This window comes from Schistocerca piceifrons, chromosome 3 (genome assembly GCF_021461385.2).
Source record: "Schistocerca piceifrons isolate TAMUIC-IGC-003096 chromosome 3, iqSchPice1.1, whole genome shotgun sequence".
Lineage (NCBI taxonomy): Eukaryota > Metazoa > Arthropoda > Insecta > Orthoptera > Acrididae > Schistocerca > Schistocerca piceifrons.
Genome location: NC_060140.1, coordinates 601,491,507 through 601,509,565, shown reverse-complemented (window position 1 = coordinate 601,509,565; position 18,059 = coordinate 601,491,507). Strand labels below are relative to the sequence as shown.

The 18,059-nt window shown below is 41.9% G+C and overlaps 1 protein-coding gene across 1 annotated transcript in view; it reads right to left on the bottom strand.

Annotated features, from left to right (window-relative positions):
- Window positions 1-18,059, bottom strand: part of LOC124787832 (vacuolar protein sorting-associated protein 13D) — a 557,316-nt gene that overhangs the window by 505,412 nt on the left and 33,845 nt on the right. Inside the window, exons 6-8 of the mRNA XM_047254770.1 lie at window positions 14,557-14,892; window positions 10,081-10,388; window positions 7,712-8,050 (exon numbers count right to left, since the gene is read on the bottom strand). Of these exons, the coding sequence (XP_047110726.1) occupies window positions 7,712-8,050; window positions 10,081-10,388; window positions 14,557-14,892 (983 nt within the window). The remainder of the gene's footprint in view (window positions 1-7,711; window positions 8,051-10,080; window positions 10,389-14,556; window positions 14,893-18,059) is intronic.

Genomic DNA, 18,059 nt, shown 5'->3' with positions numbered 1-18,059 from the left:
TCTCTAACAGAATTTTGAAGTGTTGTTCTGATTTAATAAGTGGAGTCCTTCGCGATATATGTAATGCTTCGCTGGCACAGGGAATTTTTCCAGACAGATTGAAATAGGCAACTGTCAAACCTCTTCATAAGAAAGGGGACAAGAGTGACTTAAATAATTACAGACCAATCTCATTGCTGACTTCATTTTCTCAAATGTTCGAAAAAACTATGTATTCAAGAGTAGTCTCACATTTAAGTGAAAATTATTTACTCAGCATGTCACAGTTCGGATTCTGGAAGCGTCACTCGACTGAGAACGCGATCTACACATATACTCATCAAATAGTACAAGCCCTAAATAACAAATTATCACCAGTCGGTATTTTTTGTGATCTTTCCAAGGCATTTGACTGTGTGGATCATGTCACATTCTTAGAAAAACTCAGGTTTTATGTAACTGAAGGCTATACACACAGCTGGTTTGAACCATACTTAACGAACAGAAAGCAAAAAGTTGTGCTGAATAACACAAATAATGTTGGGAGGGTGGTAAATTCTAGTCAATGGGGAGTTATCACAGGGTTCAATTTTGGGTCCTCTGTGAATGATCTCACACTTAACGTCCAGCAAGCAGAATTAGTATTTTTTGCAGATGACACAGGTGTTATAATAAATCCCATTCCAGAAAAATGAAATGATCGTATGGCATTGTTGGCCGGGAGGCCCCATGAGGGGAAGTTCGGCCGCCATATTGCAAGTCCTTTTTAGTTGACGCCACTTTGGCGACTTGCGAGTCAATGATGATGAAATAATGATGATGAACACACAACACCCAGTCATCATGAGGCAGGGAAAATCCTGACCCAGCCGGGAATCGAACCCGGGACCCTGTGCGCGGGAAGCGACAACGCTACCACAAGGCCACAAGCTTTCAAAAAATTATTAAGTGGTTCTCAGAAAATGGACTCTCCCTAAATTTAAAAAAAAACTCACTATATCCAGTTTTGTACACCAAATAGTAGCATATGAACAGACCTCAGTTAACAGGGTAGATTTCTCCACATTTTTGGGTGTTCACATTGATGACAACTTGAACTGGAAGAAGCATATTACTGAGCTTCTCAAACAATTAAGTTAGGCTTCTTTCGCTCTTTGTATAATCGCTACTATTGGTAATAAACAGATCAGCCCCCTAACGTACTTTGCATATTTCCACTCAATTATGTCTTATGGAATTGTTTTCTGGGGTAACTCTCCACTTAGACATAAAGTATTGATTGCACAAAAGTGAGCAGTAACAACAATTAGTGGTGTTCACCCAAGGACGTCATGTAGGCACCTATTCAAGGAGTTAGGTATTTTAACTGCACAATCAGAGTACATATATTCGCTAATGAAATTCATTATAAATAATCCGTCTCAATTTGCGAAGAACAGTGATGTTCATATGTACAACACAAAAGGGAAAAATGACCTTTCCTATCCATTATTGAAGTTGTCAGTTTCTCAAGAAGTAGTACATTATTCAGCAACAAAAATCTTTGATCATTTGTCCAACAACATAAAGTGTCTGGCAGATAGCAGATCAAGTTTTAAATCTAGCTTAAAATCATTTCTTTTTGACAACTCCTTCTATTTCATGGATGAGTTTCTGTTTCAGAACTGATAAAAAAAAAAATTGTACCTCTAAATGTAGTTGCATGTGTAGAACTAAAAATTTCAGAAATATTAATATTAGCACTATTCATGTGTGTATATATATATATATATATATATATATATATATATATATATATATATATATCTTGTAAGCTGACTTGTTCCACATCATATCGATTTTTAAAAAAAAAAAAAAAAAAAAAAAAAAAAAAAAAAAAAAAAAAAAAAAAAAAAAAAAATCGAGAAAATGATCTACAGAACATTACATAACTTAACTAAACGATGGCAAAGTGACACAACCTGCTGGCACACAGCAACAGAGAGATCATCGCAGGGGATATAAGAGCTAGCAGACTGAGGTAAGAGACTGCAGCCTTGACAACAGCGTCAGTGGCCTCGTTTCATGTCAGACAGACGTGACCAGGAACACACACAAACATCACAGTAGCTCCATGAAGAGTGAGCGAATGACAGCTTTCCTGGACCCATTGCACTAAGGGATGGATGATACATACACACAAAGGCTTTGAAGGGCACTGCGAGAGTCGGAGTAGATGACGCAATTTAAAAGCCTGTGTCACCGGATACAGGGCAAAGAGCTCTGTTGTAAATACTGAGCAGTACAGGTAAGACAAATAGATGCTTCCATTCCCTGTTTTACTTGTTTTCCCCTGATTGAAGGATTTTTAATAGGTTTGTAATTTAGTGTCTCTGTCAGCCCCATTACAGCTTCCTCTGCCCCACCCTATCTCTCATTTTCATTGCATTAGATAAAGATATTCTTCTTTTATTACACACTTCACTTATAGAAAACAATATTTTTTCTATATAATGGAAGGAAACATTCCACGTGGGAAAAATTATACATAAATACAAAGATGAGGTGACTTACCGAACAAAAACGCTGGCAGGTCGATAGACACACAAACAAACACAAACATACACACAAAATTCAAGCTTTCGCAACAAATTGTTGCCTCATCAGGAAAGAGGGAAGGAGAGGGGAAGACGAAAGGAAGTGGGTTTTAAAGGAGAGGGTAAGGAGTCATTCCAATCCCGGGAGCGGAAAGACTTACCTTAGGGGGAAAAAAGGACAGGTATACACTCGCACACACGCACATATCCACCCACACATACAGACACAAGCAGACATATTTAAAGACAAAGAGTTTGGGTAGAGATGTCAGTCGAGGCAGAAGTGTAGAGGCAAAGAAGTTGTTGAAAGACAGGTGAGGTATGAGTGGCGGCAACTTGAAATTAGCGGAGATTGAGGCCTGGCGGATGACGAGAAGAGAGGATATACTGAAGGGCAAGTTCCCATCTCCGGAGTTCGGATAGGTTGGTGTTGGTGGGAAGTATCCAGATAACCCGGACGGTGTAACACTGTGCCAAGATGTGCTGGCCGTGCACCAAGGCATGTTTAGCCACAGGGTGATCCTCATTACCAACAAACACTGTCTGCCTGTGTCCATTCATGCGAATGGACAGTTTGTTGCTGGTCATTCCCACATAGAATGCGTCACAGTGTAGACAGGTCAGTTGGTAAATCACGTGGGTGCTTTCACACGTGGCTCTGCCTTTGATCGTGTACACCTTCCGGGTTACAGGACTGGAGTAGGTAGTGGTGGGAGGGTGCATGGGACAGGTTTTGCATCGGGGGCGGTTACAAGGATAGGAGCCAGAGGGTAGGGAAGGTGGTTTGGGGATTTCATAGGGATGAACTAACAGGTTACGAAGGTTAGGTGGACGGCGGAAAGACACTCTTGGCGGAGTGGAGAGGATTTCATGAAGGATGGATCTCATTTCAGGGCAGGATTTGAGGAAGTCGTATCCCTGCTGGAGAGCCACATTCAGAGTCTGGTCCAGTCCCGGAAAGTATCCTGTCACAAGTGGGGCACTTTTGTGGTTCTTCTGTGGGGGATTCTGGGTTTGAGGGGACGAGGAAGTGGCTCTGGTTATTTGCTTCTGTACCAGGTCGGGAGGGTAGTTGCGGGATGCGAAAGCTGTTTTCAGGTTGTTGGTGTAATGATTCAGGGATTCCGGACTGGAGCAGATTCGTTTGCCACGAAGACCTAGGCTGTAGGGAAGGGACCGTTTGATGTGGAATGGGTGGCAGCTGTCATAATGGAGGTACTGTTGCTTGTTGGTGGGTTTGATGTGGACAGACGTGTGAAGTTGGCCATTGGACAGGTGGAGGTCAACGTCAAGGAAAGTGGCATGGGATTTGGAGTAGGACCAGGTGAAACTGATGGAACCAAAGGAGTTGAGGTTGGAGAGGAAATTCTGGAGTTCTTCTTCACTGTGAGTCCAGATCATGAAGATGTCATCAATAAATCTGTACCAAACTTTGTGTTGGCAGACTTGGGTAACCAAGAACGCTTCCTCTAAGCGACCCATGAATAGGTTGGCGTACGAGGGGGCCATCCTGGTACCCATGGCTGTTCCCTTTAATTGTTGGTATGTCTGGCCTTCAAAAGTGAAGAAGTTGTGGGTCAGGATGAAGCTGGCTAAGGTGATGAGGAAAGAGGTTTTAGGTAGGGTGGCAGGTGATCGGCGTGAAAGGAAATGCTCCATCGCAGCGAGGCCCTGGACGTGCGGAATATTTGTGTATAAGGACGTGGCATCAATGGTTACAAGGATGGTTTCCGGGGGTAACAGATTGGGTAAGGATTCCAGGTAACCCCATTCCCGATGTCCAGGCGGAGCTTCAAGGAATCCTCAGAACCTTAGGCCCCCTGCAAAACCTTTCACCTGACTCCATCAACCTCCTGACCCCACCGACACCCCGCACCCCTACCTTCTACCTTCTTCCTAAAATCCACAAACCCAATCATCCCGGCCGCCCCATTGTAGCTGGTTACCAAGCCCCCACAGAACGTATCTCTGCCTACGTAGATCAACACCTTCAACCCATTACATGCAGTCTCCCATCCTTCATCAAGGACACCAACCACTTCCTTGAACGCCTGGAATCCTTACCCAATCTGTTACCCCCGGAAACCATCCTTGTAACCATTGATGCCACGTCCTTATACACAAATATTCCGCACGTCCAGGGCCTCGCTGCGATGGAGCATTTCCTTTCACGCCGATCACCTGCCACCCTACCTAAAACCTCTTTCCTCATCACCTTAGCCAGCTTCATCCTGACCCACAACTTCTTCACTTTTGAAGGCCAGACATACCAACAATTAAAGGGAACAGCCATGGGTACCAGGATGGCCCCCTCGTACGCCAACCTATTCATGGGTCGCTTAGAGGAAGCGTTCTTGGTTACCCAAGTCTGCCAACACAAAGTTTGGTACAGATTTATTGATGACATCTTCATGATCTGGACTCACAGTGAAGAAGAACTCCAGAATTTCCTCTCCAACCTCAACTCCTTTGGTTCCATCAGTTTCACCTGGTCCTACTCCAAATCCCATGCCACTTTCCTTGACGTTGACCTCCACCTGTCCAATGGCCAACTTCACACGTCTGTCCACATCAAACCCACCAACAAGCAACAGTACCTCCATTATGACAGCTGCCACCCATTCCACATCAAATGGTCCCTTCCCTACAGCCTAGGTCTTCGTGGCAAACGAATCTGCTCCAGTCCGGAATCCCTGAATCATTACACCAACAACCTGAAAACAGCTTTCGCATCCCGCAACTACCCTCCCGACCTGGTACAGAAGCAAATAACCAGAGCCACTTCCTCGTCCCCTCAAACCCAGAATCCCCCACAGAAGAACCACAAAAGTGCCCCACTTGTGACAGGATACTTTCCGGGACTGGACCAGACTCTGAATGTGGCTCTCCAGCAGGGATACGACTTCCTCAAATCCTGCCCTGAAATGAGATCCATCCTTCATGAAATCCTCCCCACTCCGCCAAGAGTGTCTTTCCGCCGTCCACCTAACCTTCGTAACCTGTTAGTTCATCCCTATGAAATCCCCAAACCACCTTCCCTACCCTCTGGCTCCTATCCTTGTAACCGCCCCCGATGCAAAACCTGTCCCATGCACCCTCCCACCACTACCTACTCCAGTCCTGTAACCCGGAAGGTGTACACGATCAAAGGCAGAGCCACGTGTGAAAGCACCCACGTGATTTACCAACTGACCTGTCTACACTGTGACGCATTCTATGTGGGAATGACCAGCAACAAACTGTCCATTCGCATGAATGGACACAGGCAGACAGTGTTTGTTGGTAATGAGGATCACCCTGTGGCTAAACATGCCTTGGTGCACGGCCAGCACATCTTGGCACAGTGTTACACCGTCCGGGTTATCTGGATACTTCCCACCAACACCAACCTATCCGAACTCCGGAGATGGGAACTTGCCCTTCAGTGTATCCTCTCTTCTCGTCATCCGCCAGGCCTCAATCTCCGCTAATTTCAAGTTGCCGCCACTCATACCTCACCTGTCTTTCAACAACTTCTTTGCCTCTACACTTCTGCCTCGACTGACATCTCTGCCCAAACTCTTTGTCTTTAAATATGTCTGCTTGTGTCTGTATGTGTGGGTGGATATGTGCGTGTGTGCGAGTGTATACCTGTCCTTTTTTCCCCCTAAGGTAAGTCTTTCCGCTCCCGGGATTGGAATGACTCCTTACCCTCTCCTTTAAAACCCACTTCCTTTCGTCTTCCCCTCTCCTTCCCTCTTTCCTGATGAGGCAACAATTTGTTGCGAAAGCTTGAATTTTGTGTGTATGTTTGTGTTTGTTTGTGTGTCTATCGACCTGCCAGCGTTTTTGTTCGGTAAGTCACCTCATCTTTGTATTTATATACAATATTTTTTCTGTAATATGTAATGCTATTACTGCAGTAAACTTATTCAGTAATTCATAAATACAAATGCATTTTGCAGCAAATAAAATTGGCAATAATGCAAACAGGTACATAAATATTTAAGCTTCCACAGAAGAATTATTGTCCAAAACCATAAACACAAGATAGATGTGCGCTAAATTGTGACAAGATGTGAGCATACTGTCATGCAACTTTGGGCAGTATTTCAACATTTCATTGGTGCCGGTGCTCGTAATTTGATTTGAGGCATTGTCAACAGAGTTGGTCATTGCCCTTACAATGGACGCAAGGCAGTCAGCCTATGTTGGGACTTGTGCCAGCAGCCAGATAGTGCCATATCCTAAAGTACAAAGCATTATGCAGAAAACAGTAGAGTTTCTGCTAATGTGTTATCGCAATGTATTTCGAATATTGTGAACAATCAGACGAAAGTAGTTTTATAGAAGTGTACGTATTTGCCAACAATTGGAAAGTGCTGTTTGCTAACAGTGCTTATATGTATGCATGAACACGAATTATTATTATTAAGATATTTGTGTCTATACCACTGAGAAACTTCAGTAACATTATGAAACTGAGCCATGGTTCTTGTTTATAACAAGTTTACTGACAGTATAACATCAGCATTTGTAAACTTTAAGGCAGTACTAGAGCGCAAAAATATTCTGATTTTACTTGGACAGTAATGTATAATCAGTAATTAGTTCTGGCCACACACATATGATTAACATTTACCAAATGGAAAGTGTAGCTTCTTATTTTCATAGAAGGATTTTCAGGATATACGAAAGTGTATTTTCGAGTTTGTTTGATGTTACTCTGAACATCGTAATTAACATTTTCAGATGTGATCTGGAGCAGTGTGGACAATAAACACTTGCCGCCTGCATACAGCTGAATGGTGAGTGATATAAAAACTGTGTTGTGCTCTGGTCAGACCTTAATGGACATACAAAGGCACTATGCACATTTTATTTCATAATGTGCCATATACAGGTATAGACAACATGGTCAAATGTCATAGTAGAAGCAGCACCAATACACACAAACCATTACTAGATACACTTACACAGACCAAACCTTTTAAATGAATATTACAATATCAGCAAACAAAACATCATGTTCAGATTTAGTTACAATCACAGAACAGGTTATTTTTATATGTTACAACAATACAAACAATGTCACCATGGCTGATGCATCAGTAATGACAAAATACAGAAGCCATGGAAGGGGGGTTGTTAATTCAACATATCTGTCATGCACTGACCTGCAGTCAGTTCCAGGAACAAAAGGCTTGTACTCGTAACTAAGTGAGAAAAGAGGTTCTTCTGATGGTCCAGCTCCTGCTGTTGCTGCACGTGTATTAAGTAGAAATCTCTGGATACCAGATGCAGGCGTTCGTCCACCTGGCCCTGGTCGAGGAAGGGCTGATGCAGAATCAGGACGATTCTGAGGTGCAATTAACACAGGAAACACTGAGTCTTGTGTCAGCTGATCACGTAAGTATATGGCCCCAAGTTCAATATCGAAACGATGCGATCCAGTTCGTGGCCGTGATTCAAAATCAAGTTTTACATTCTCAAACTGCAGCTCAATGAATGGTGTCCTACAAACAAATAATATACTTTTTAAGCAACAGCTTAGGGACAAATATAAACAAATCAGTAAGATGTTCAATACACAACTAGAGGCTGTAATTTAAGTTTTGTCATTAGAATATATACGTTTTCCTACAATGCTATCCTCTACAGCAGTGAGATGATTTGAACCCTTTGTTTTAAAACTGTTGTGATAGAAACAAGCAACATTATAATACATACAAAGACAGTTATTTAAAGAATAAACAAATATTTTGGGTAAAAACATAGAACTGCACTATGTGTTTAACGTAAGTATCCTTTTATCTTTACTCATTTCTGAAAAATCAATCCACCCTTCATATTGCACAGTTTCATTATTGATACCTGCTCATTAGTGATGGGGAGCTCGTGAATGAGTCGTTCAAATGAACGCTTCACTCCAGTGAAGTGTGAACTAACCACTCAATTTCAATGAACTGGTACTTCAAACTCTTCACAGCTAACACACTCCACACTTTCTTCTAGTTCACTCACTCTCTTCCCCTCTCCCTCATCCCATTACATTGGCGGTACGTCACTCATTCTCCCTTCACTTCAGTTCCCCCTCTACTGCCTGTCGACGAATCGCGCGGCGTTTGTGGGAAATGATAGGTTAGTGAGGGGTTGTGGCGGTGAGGGGCGAGGGGAAGGAAGTGTCAGCTGCTTCCTGCAGTGCTGACATCTTGCGGACCAATGAATATTACAGATGCAAACGAAGAGGCTGGCTGTGTGAGCACGCACAGCCAACATGAAAATAAAAGGTTTGTTAATAACACTGAAAGAGGGATTTTACCTGAAATCGTACCAATGACTGTAGGTGACAGTTTAAACTGTTTTGAATCTGGAGGGTTATTATTCTCAACAAAAATAAAATCTACAGGAAAACTTCTGAATAATTACCTAACGTAGATATATAGACTTTGTGACAGTGGTAAACATACACATTCTATTTTGGATTAAATTTTAAAAGGAACATAAAACTGGAATGCATTTCGTTTGTAGCCCTAGTTTTCAGTCCATGAATACAACAAATAATGTTTCACTTTGCAGATAAAGACTTTTTTGGGCGCTTCATGAGAAAATGTCGAGCAAGATTAAATGTAATACCTTCTTTATATGTGACAGGCTTCTCTGTTTATCTTTCCTTTGTCCCCTTCGACCATGCTCTATTTAAGTTAGCTCAGACGCTGTAAGAGCGTAAAACGTTGCGTGCACGTTACTGCATAGTTCGGCCATCTGTTGGTAAAATTATGAAGTATTACGAAGCTTTTTGTACGAGCGAGGCGAAGCGAGCGTAGCCGCGGCTGAGCAACTTCGCCAGGCTTCCGTACTTCGTGAATGAACTACTTCATTTGAACGCTTCACGGCAAAGAGTGAAATGAATGAAGTAGTTCATGGGAATGAACGAGTTCGACCCACCTCTACTGCTCATTATTAAAAGAGCTGCAATACTATCCACATAAGATACAAGGGCCAACCCTTCTAAACACTCATTCCAAAAATGTCTTAAGAAGAGAGACAAGTGTAGTGTGGAACTGAAGATAACAAGAACAAAAATAATAAAAATCTGACTACCAAAATATGAATAATGAGCAGTCAGTAATTCACAGGTGCAAGAGGACTAAACTCCAAACAAATAACAGGATGCCTATGGAGATATGAGAGTTAAAGGATGGGGATGAAAGAGTAGAGTCCCTGTCATTTACTCTAGAGTTTGGAGTAACAGTTTCTCCCCTCATTTTTCATCTTCAATCCTCCTGACACAGAAACTTCCCAAAGTTCTAAAAGTTGCAAATTCAGTTATTTTCTAACTTCTTGTGTGTGTGTCCATCATGCTCCAGTTCACCCACTTTTGGCCACTGGGAAGTAGAAGTTCCATTTCAGTATCAGATAAACTTACATGAACTGCCTTTATTTTCATTTATAAAATATTCTACTTCTACCAAGTGAATTCCAAGTAGCAGTGAACAAATTTTCACACTATGTGCAACAAGCCAAATTTCCAAAAGTTACTTACTTCTTCCGATCTTCAGTACTTGTGCACAAGTTGAAAGTACCCCACTTCAATGTGAAATTGCACTGTCCAAATACAACATCACGGCGTAGCAAAGTGTTATTTTCTAGTGTGTCTGCTAATGCGTCAAGTAACTGATCTTCTATCGGATTCTGTTCCGTCTGCTGCTGGGAGGATGTAGAAGTAGAAGCTGATGTAGATGGGCTGGTATACCACCACTGGGGAAACCACTGCATCAGCACACTACGGCCCGAACCCGTTTGCGGCGCAGCAGCTGGAACTTGAGGGGGACGCACTCGTTTCATTGCTATCTGTAACGAAATAGAGGAAAACTAAAGCCATAATGTTCCCCAGAATTTTCCAGTAATCTAGATGAGATCCAAAACCATAGAAAAATCTGCAATCAAACCCTTACATCTAAGACATAATAAAATTTGTCAATGGTGAGAACTCAGGCTATGAATTCAAAGGTTCTAGAACGGAATATAAGATAGTCCTGCCAGATTTTTCAGAATTTAACAATTTTTTCCTCTCAAAATGCTTTGTATCCACAAAAAATTCCAAGTAGCTAAAAGCTTAAGAGTCCACATTAAACTGACTAGCTGAGATGGTTCTCAGGAGATAGGAACTGCATATTTTCCATCTCTGACATAACCACATTTTAATCCACAATGCACCCATATTCGCAATGTACATTACACTATAACTGCATATACTGTTTCAGTTACACAATATAATCTGTTATGCTAGAGAAGTACAATACACTGCAAACCTTTTACACAATCCCTGACCAAACAAGCTTGAGAGATACCTTGATCCATTCGAAGAATTCAGGTAAGAGCTATTACTATAGTCTTAGTGTCACAGATAACACTCTGCACAAACAACACACTAATTTAATACAAAAGTAACAGGATTGGTTGGATTATTAAGGAATTATTTTAAATTTCCTGGCATTTTAAAACTGTGCGCTGGACTGTGACTTTAACCCAAAACCTGACATTCTGCACGAAATGTTCTTACACACTCATTTATCCAGGCACAATTCACAACCTGTACTTGACCTTACTTCTGCCAGTAACTTCCTTTTCCTCCTACATTTCAAAGTTCACAAAAGTTGTCCTGCATACCTTGTGGGACTAGCACTCCTGAAAGAAAGGATACTGTAGAGAAATGACTTAACCACAGTTTATGGGATTGCTTCCAGAATGAACTAACCTCAGGAAGAGACTGTTTCCTGAATGTGGCACAGCTATTTATCCACAATATCCTTTCTTCCAGAAGTGCTAGTCGTATGATGTATTTAAGAGAACTTCTTTGAAGTTTGGAAAGTAGGAGATGAGGCACTGTCAGAAGTAAGACTGTGAGGGCAGGTATCAGCCATGCCTGAATAGTTGCGTCAGTAAGAACACTCTCTGTGAAAGATAAGGTTCTGGACTCAAGTTTATGGCTGGCACACAGCTTTAAATTGCTAGTAAATTTGAAAACAGCACACTCTCCACTCCGGAGAAGAAATGAAAATATTTTTGCAACCTGAAACAGTATGCTTACCTCATGCGAGACTCATCAAAATTGATCTACTCAATGGGAAAGGAGAAACTGTTTCCTACAGACATGTTTTCGCTTGCTGCTGGGAAATCATGTTTGAGGCCCCAATACAATTCAAATAAGACAGACTGCTAATTTCCATACTTATTACAGTATAATTAAAAGAAGAATGTTGGTTTGCACACTGTAATGCTTCACTAGACACAATCTTAATGCAAGGGGTATGCCCTTGCATTCCTCCAATCTTTAACTGGCTTAGCAACCGGTTATAAGGGGACCCACAATTTGTATGAACTCCAAAGTTCAGCATTACCATGTCAACTGTTTCTCACATCATAATGAATCAGACAATAATAAAACAAGTAATTCAATGGAACAAGGCCAAACCCAAGAAGGAGGTTGTAGGTCTGGTATCAGCTGGGCATTTGGAAATATAGTGTTCAATAGTGGCAAGGGAGAATTGGGGATGTTAGTGTAGAGGGAAGTGGCATCGATAGCGACGTGTATGGTGTCATATGGTAAAAAAACAGGGACTGTTGAGAGTTGATGGTGGAAACTGTTGGTGTCTTTTATATAGAGGCTAGGTAGAGGTTACGGTCAATAGGTTGGTCCAAGAAAGCAGAGAGACTGTGGACGCGCAGCAACCAACCACAACAGAGTATTCTGGATGTTTGGGTTTATCAACTTTAGGAAGCATAAAGAAGAAGTGTGGGGAGTTTGGAGGAGCCCTGCTGTTATTCAACACTACCGTTCCCAATGCCCAACTGACTCCAAACCTACAACCTCCTTCCTGGTCACCATGATCCAGTATTTCCTCACTCACAATTACTCCTCCTTTGAAGGCTTTACCTACAAACATATCCATGGTTTAACAATGGGCACCTACATGTCACCATTGTATGCCAACTTATTCTAGGCCCATCTACAGGAATCCTTCCTAATCACTCAGAATCCCAAACCCCTCACCTGGTTCAGATTCAATGATGACATCTTGATCTGTACTGAGGATGAGGACACCCTATAACCATTCCTACAGAATCTCAACACCTCCCCCCCCCATTCGTTTCAACTGGTCCTCCTCAACCCAACAGGCCACCTTTCTTGATGCTGACCTCCAACTCAAAGATAGCTTCCTCAGTACCTCAGTCCGTATCAAACCTACCACAACCATCAGCACTACCTCAATTTCTACAGTTGCCACCCAATCCAAGAAATCCCTTCCATACAGCCTAGCCACCCATGGCTGTTGCATCTTTACTGATGAGCAGTCCCTCTCTAGACATACCAGGGTCTCACTGAGGTCTTGATAGACTGTAATTACCCTCCCAACCTTGTACAGAAACAAATCTCCCATGCCCTGTCTCCAATCACCCACCATCTCCCTCATACCAACCACCTGGCCACAAAGGAGCACTCCTCTCGTGACTCAGTACCACCCAGTACTGGAGCAACTGAATCACATAGTCTGCCAGGGTTTCAACTACCTCTCATCATGGCCTAAATTGAAGAAAACTCGACCCACTATCCTCCCCTTTGCTCCCAGTGGTATTGTGGTGCCCACCAAACCTACGCAATATTCCTGTCCACTCCTACTCCACCCCTATTCCCAACTCCTTGCCTCATGGCTCATATCCTTGCAACATAGTTAGATGCAAGATCTGTCCCATACATCCCACCACCACCACCACACCCTCCCGGCCCCAGTCTCCTCCTTAACACCATCACCCACAGACTGCTTCTCCTATCAGGTGCAGCTGCTGGCAGACTGGCCTCAGTGGCCAGAAACAGTGGTAACATGTGTGTGAGTTGTGCTTGTGTGAATGTGTGTGTGTGTGTTTTCAACTTTATAAGAAGGGCTTTTGGCCGTAATCTTAGACGTATAGCAGTCTTTTTGTTATGTCTGTCTGCGACTCATCACCTCCTCTATACAGTGAGTAGCAATTATCCTTTCAATAATATTGTCATTCATTGACGTAATATATTTCCTAGTCCACGAGTGACTTACATAGTCATAGCAGAGGTCTCTTTTCACCACTTCCAGACACTTAATAGTTAAACACATTTATTAAATCTATTCAGTGTTAGATAATTTCAGATTTTGTATCCATAATCTGAGCCAGAGCAAATAGTTCAAACATTCAAACCTTAGTCTTTGTCAACTAGCCGCCATACAGGATTGTTAACTGTTCTTTGCATATTTTTGCTACCATCAGATCATGTTTTATTTTTCTCATCACACTTAACATGTATTTTTGTCCAATTTTAATACATAAACTTGTGCCATAACTTTTACAAAATATCAATCCCATGTTGATATACTAATCACTCATCAACAACTGACAAAATAATGACAGGGCCACCATTTCATTAACACTATTACAGCACTGAGGTTCATTCAGATTTTGATAACTGTGATAACCTCTGATGCATCCTATCAACAACAAACACAATTAATGGACAAAAACAATTTAGCAGACGCATGGGACAGGTAGTCAAGTGGAAGGTTTACTAGTTAAAGTGACTACTGTCATGGTAGTAACTCAGAGCTGCCTGTCGCCTTTCAAAATATACTGCAAGTCCAGTGTATTGCATGCTTATCACTGTCAACAATTATGAATTCTCTCTCTCTCTCTCTCCCCCCCCCCCCCCCCCCCCACCCTCACTCACTCCAAAATACAGTGTAAATGAATATGAAAGCACTTGCTTTCTGGTACATGAAACATAGCAACAATAGAAAATAAATTACTCGTTTATCAAGCCCAACTTCATTTGGATTATTGGTGTTCACAACCACCAATTACTGATTTCTACAACTTCATACATAACCATTATGTCATACATTTCATTAATATATATTTTTGGAGTGTTTTGCAAATGAAAAACCAAAATACATACAAGACTAAGCAAAAAAATTACAGTGCATTTACAAACCTCACGAAGAATCCGTAGTTCATCCAAGCTTCGTTCAGTTTCTATGCGGGTGCGCAGCTGCTTGTCTAATGGGGCCGCACCCGGGTTGGCCAGACTATGGGAATACAGTTTTACATACTGCACATTATCTTTGGCACGTGAAAGTGCTTGCTGCCAACCTGCACTACCTGTCAAGGGTGTATCTGGCAAGAGCAAGTCATGGCAGCGAGCAGCATACAGCCACCACTGCCGAGGACAGACTGACGGCTGCTCCGTTGGGCGCCAACGTTGCCGTCTGAACAGTTTTCCTACTTTGTTAAGGCCTTTTATGCAGCCTACCATCTGTGCATACTGCCACTGGAACAAATCATTTTATTATTTATCACTGTAACACAGTAAACTAAACAACAGAAAGGTTTCATCAAACATGAAATCACTAAGGTTTCTTACTATGAGTATCAGAAGTGAGCCGCAGCTCGTATTTTTGTCTTTTCTCCACTTACAAAACAGCAACTATCATATTTATTGAGGACTCCAACAGCAAGATGGGAATCTCGCAGCACTGAAGTGTAATCCTACGGTGAACTGCTACAGCAGTTGCAACGAGCAGTGCCCCAAGGTTGATGGCCACAGCATTTTAGTGCCAACATGCTGGTTGAGTAGTTGACTGCTGCAGTAGGTTTGAGGAACATGTTTGATCTGTTATTTAGCTGTGGTAGAATATGAGGCCCATTTCACTGCAGCCTCACTCGTGGATTCTCATCACATCACAACCTAACAGATAGCATTTTAATGTGTATCTTATTTCTCTCGTTTCTGCATTTTTCCAGTTCACTGTGAGACTTCATTCCTGTTACCCACTGCCTCCAATAATTGTTCAGCTGTGTTAGCAATGTGAATTTAAGTATCATTACAGTGCATAAAAAGCTTGTGATCTCTTAACTACTAATGTAAAGTTTGCTAGAGAGTGATTCTAAAGAATAGCCACATTCATCAAAAAAATGCTAAAATTGAAAGAAGAAAGTTTTTTAAAACAATTTCTGATCCATACGCACTGACTCCCAATTTTCATCATTTGTAATTACCACTGCATTGTCTATGACACAGGGAGGATGTACTCGCTGTCTACAGCCATATAATACTCTTCATTCTTGGATGATCACAGCCAACAAGCAAAACACAAATGAAATAAGCAAAAATCAATTCATACCATGAATTCCCTTCCATACAACCTAACCACTGACAGTCGTCACACCTGTAGTGACAAGCAGTCTCTCTCCAAAAATGCCAAGTGCCTCACAGAGGGCTTCCCAGCCCCTATTATCATCCGAACCTCGTCCATGAACAGATCTCCCATCCCTTGTCTCTCAAGTCTTCTACACTTCCCACATACCCACTGTTCAGCCACAGAAGAGCACCAACCAAGTTGCTGAACATGCCACCCAATGGTACGTTCACATTAATGACTGCTGCACAGCCCATGCCATCTGGATTCTTCCTATGAACATCAGTTTTTCTGAACTGCACAGGTAGGACCTCACCCTGTAACATATCTTTCATTCCCATAACCTCCTTGACCCATACCTTTGCTAGTCCCTTGTCTCAGACCTTCCTATCCCTTCCCTGCTCCCACTCCAATGCTACACACATCTATCTTGCCAAGGCATCTGCAAGTCCTTTCCTCTTCTCTTATCTCTTATCTTCCCCCCCCCCCCCCCCCCCCCCCCCACAAAACAGCCTCCCAATGTAGCAGCCGTGTTCTGTCTCCATCTAGTCCCTGCATGCTCTGCTAGGCAGCACTAGCTTCTTCCCCAACCCTTATCCTGCTATCCTTCCCTCCTGCCTGCCTCACACCTTTTCTTTACACCAACCACCCATCCCTGATTGCTGCTCTGTCAGATGCAGTTGCAGTGTTTAACATTTTAACAATCTTTCTCATTGTGACTTTATGCGACTAACACCTCCTCTGTACGGTGAGCAGTAATCTATCCTTTCCATATTGTTGTTTAAATTTCTGAAGATGAGCTAATCCTTGATACTGGCCAAATATTAAATAATTTACAAGCAAAGTGGATGGATTATCATAATCAAGATAGACACAACTTCACCATTGATCGTTGTAGCACAAGTATGCATGCCCATTAGTAAGCAGATGATGATGATGATGATATTTAACAAATTTATGTTTATATAAACAAAAATTATTGAGTGTGTTAAGGACGCTGAAAATTTAATAGTGATGAGGGATTGGAATTTTACAGGAGGAAGAGAATGAAAAATATTAGGATGACATGAACTGAGGGAAAGAAATAAAGTGGAAGTCCCAGGTAGAATTCTGTGCAGACCACAACTTAATCATTGCTAACATATCGTTTTAAAAATGTGACAGAAGATTGCATATATCCAGAGACCTGGAGGCACTGGAAGGTATCAGTAAGATTAAATAGGGGTAAGACAGGAATTATATTTTAAGCTGAAAAATTTTTCAATAAGCAAAGAGAGTATTATCTATGCTAACGTGTGTGTGTGTGTGTGTGTGTGTGTGTGTGTGTGTGTGTGTATCACCAGTTTTTGTATTGACGTGTTTTTTCTGTTCAGATAGTCACAGAAAAATGAAGTAGTGAGCATTATTCTGAAAGTAACTGCTGAATCGTATTTATCTATATATTTTTGTGCAACCAATGTTTTACACTGAATTAGGAAAAGCTGTTTTACCACTGCATGAAACTTTGAAGGCAAACAACTATTTTTCTAAATACAAAATCACATTGCTGCTCACTACAACTAATTGGTACTGAATGGGAATAGGAGAGTTTGTGTGCTGGTAACCTTGTAACCTACGTTAAATACAAACAGCCACCGTTATAAAACCAAATCCTGTAGCTTATCTTCTTAAAATGACCTTCAAAGTGGTGACAAAATTAATTAAAATGTTATGTACAGCAACAAATTAACAATGTATTTATGTTATTAACTGATCCACACACATCAAGCATTTCTTTATCATTTATAACATACAGTTCATATTTGAGTGCTTGCCTTTAAAAAAAAGTATTAAAAAGTCACCAATATTGAACATCAAACCCACAATCCTAAAATACATATATCAAAAAAAAGTTTTGCATCACCCTGGTTCCCAGAACTCCTGAAAACAGACACTGACTGTGGATATTGTATCACAGACACAGTCCCTTTGACTGTTCAGAGATCTCACTAAACCCGCCCAAAGATGTAAACAACCATGCATGAGCAGCGCCTATTAGACACACGGGTCTAACAGCTGATCAGTTTCACTCATTCCACCAGGAAGGAGGTACACGGCTCATGTTGTCTGCAATTCAACCGTGCCTAGACCGTCTATACTGCAGTTCGATTGCGTCCACATTGTTACTTTGTGCCAGGAAGGGCTCTCAACAAGGGAAGTGTCCATGCATCTCAGAGTGAACCAAAGCGATGTTGTTCAGACATGGAGGAGATACAGAGAGACAGGAACTGTCGATGACATGCCTCACTCGGGCCGCCCA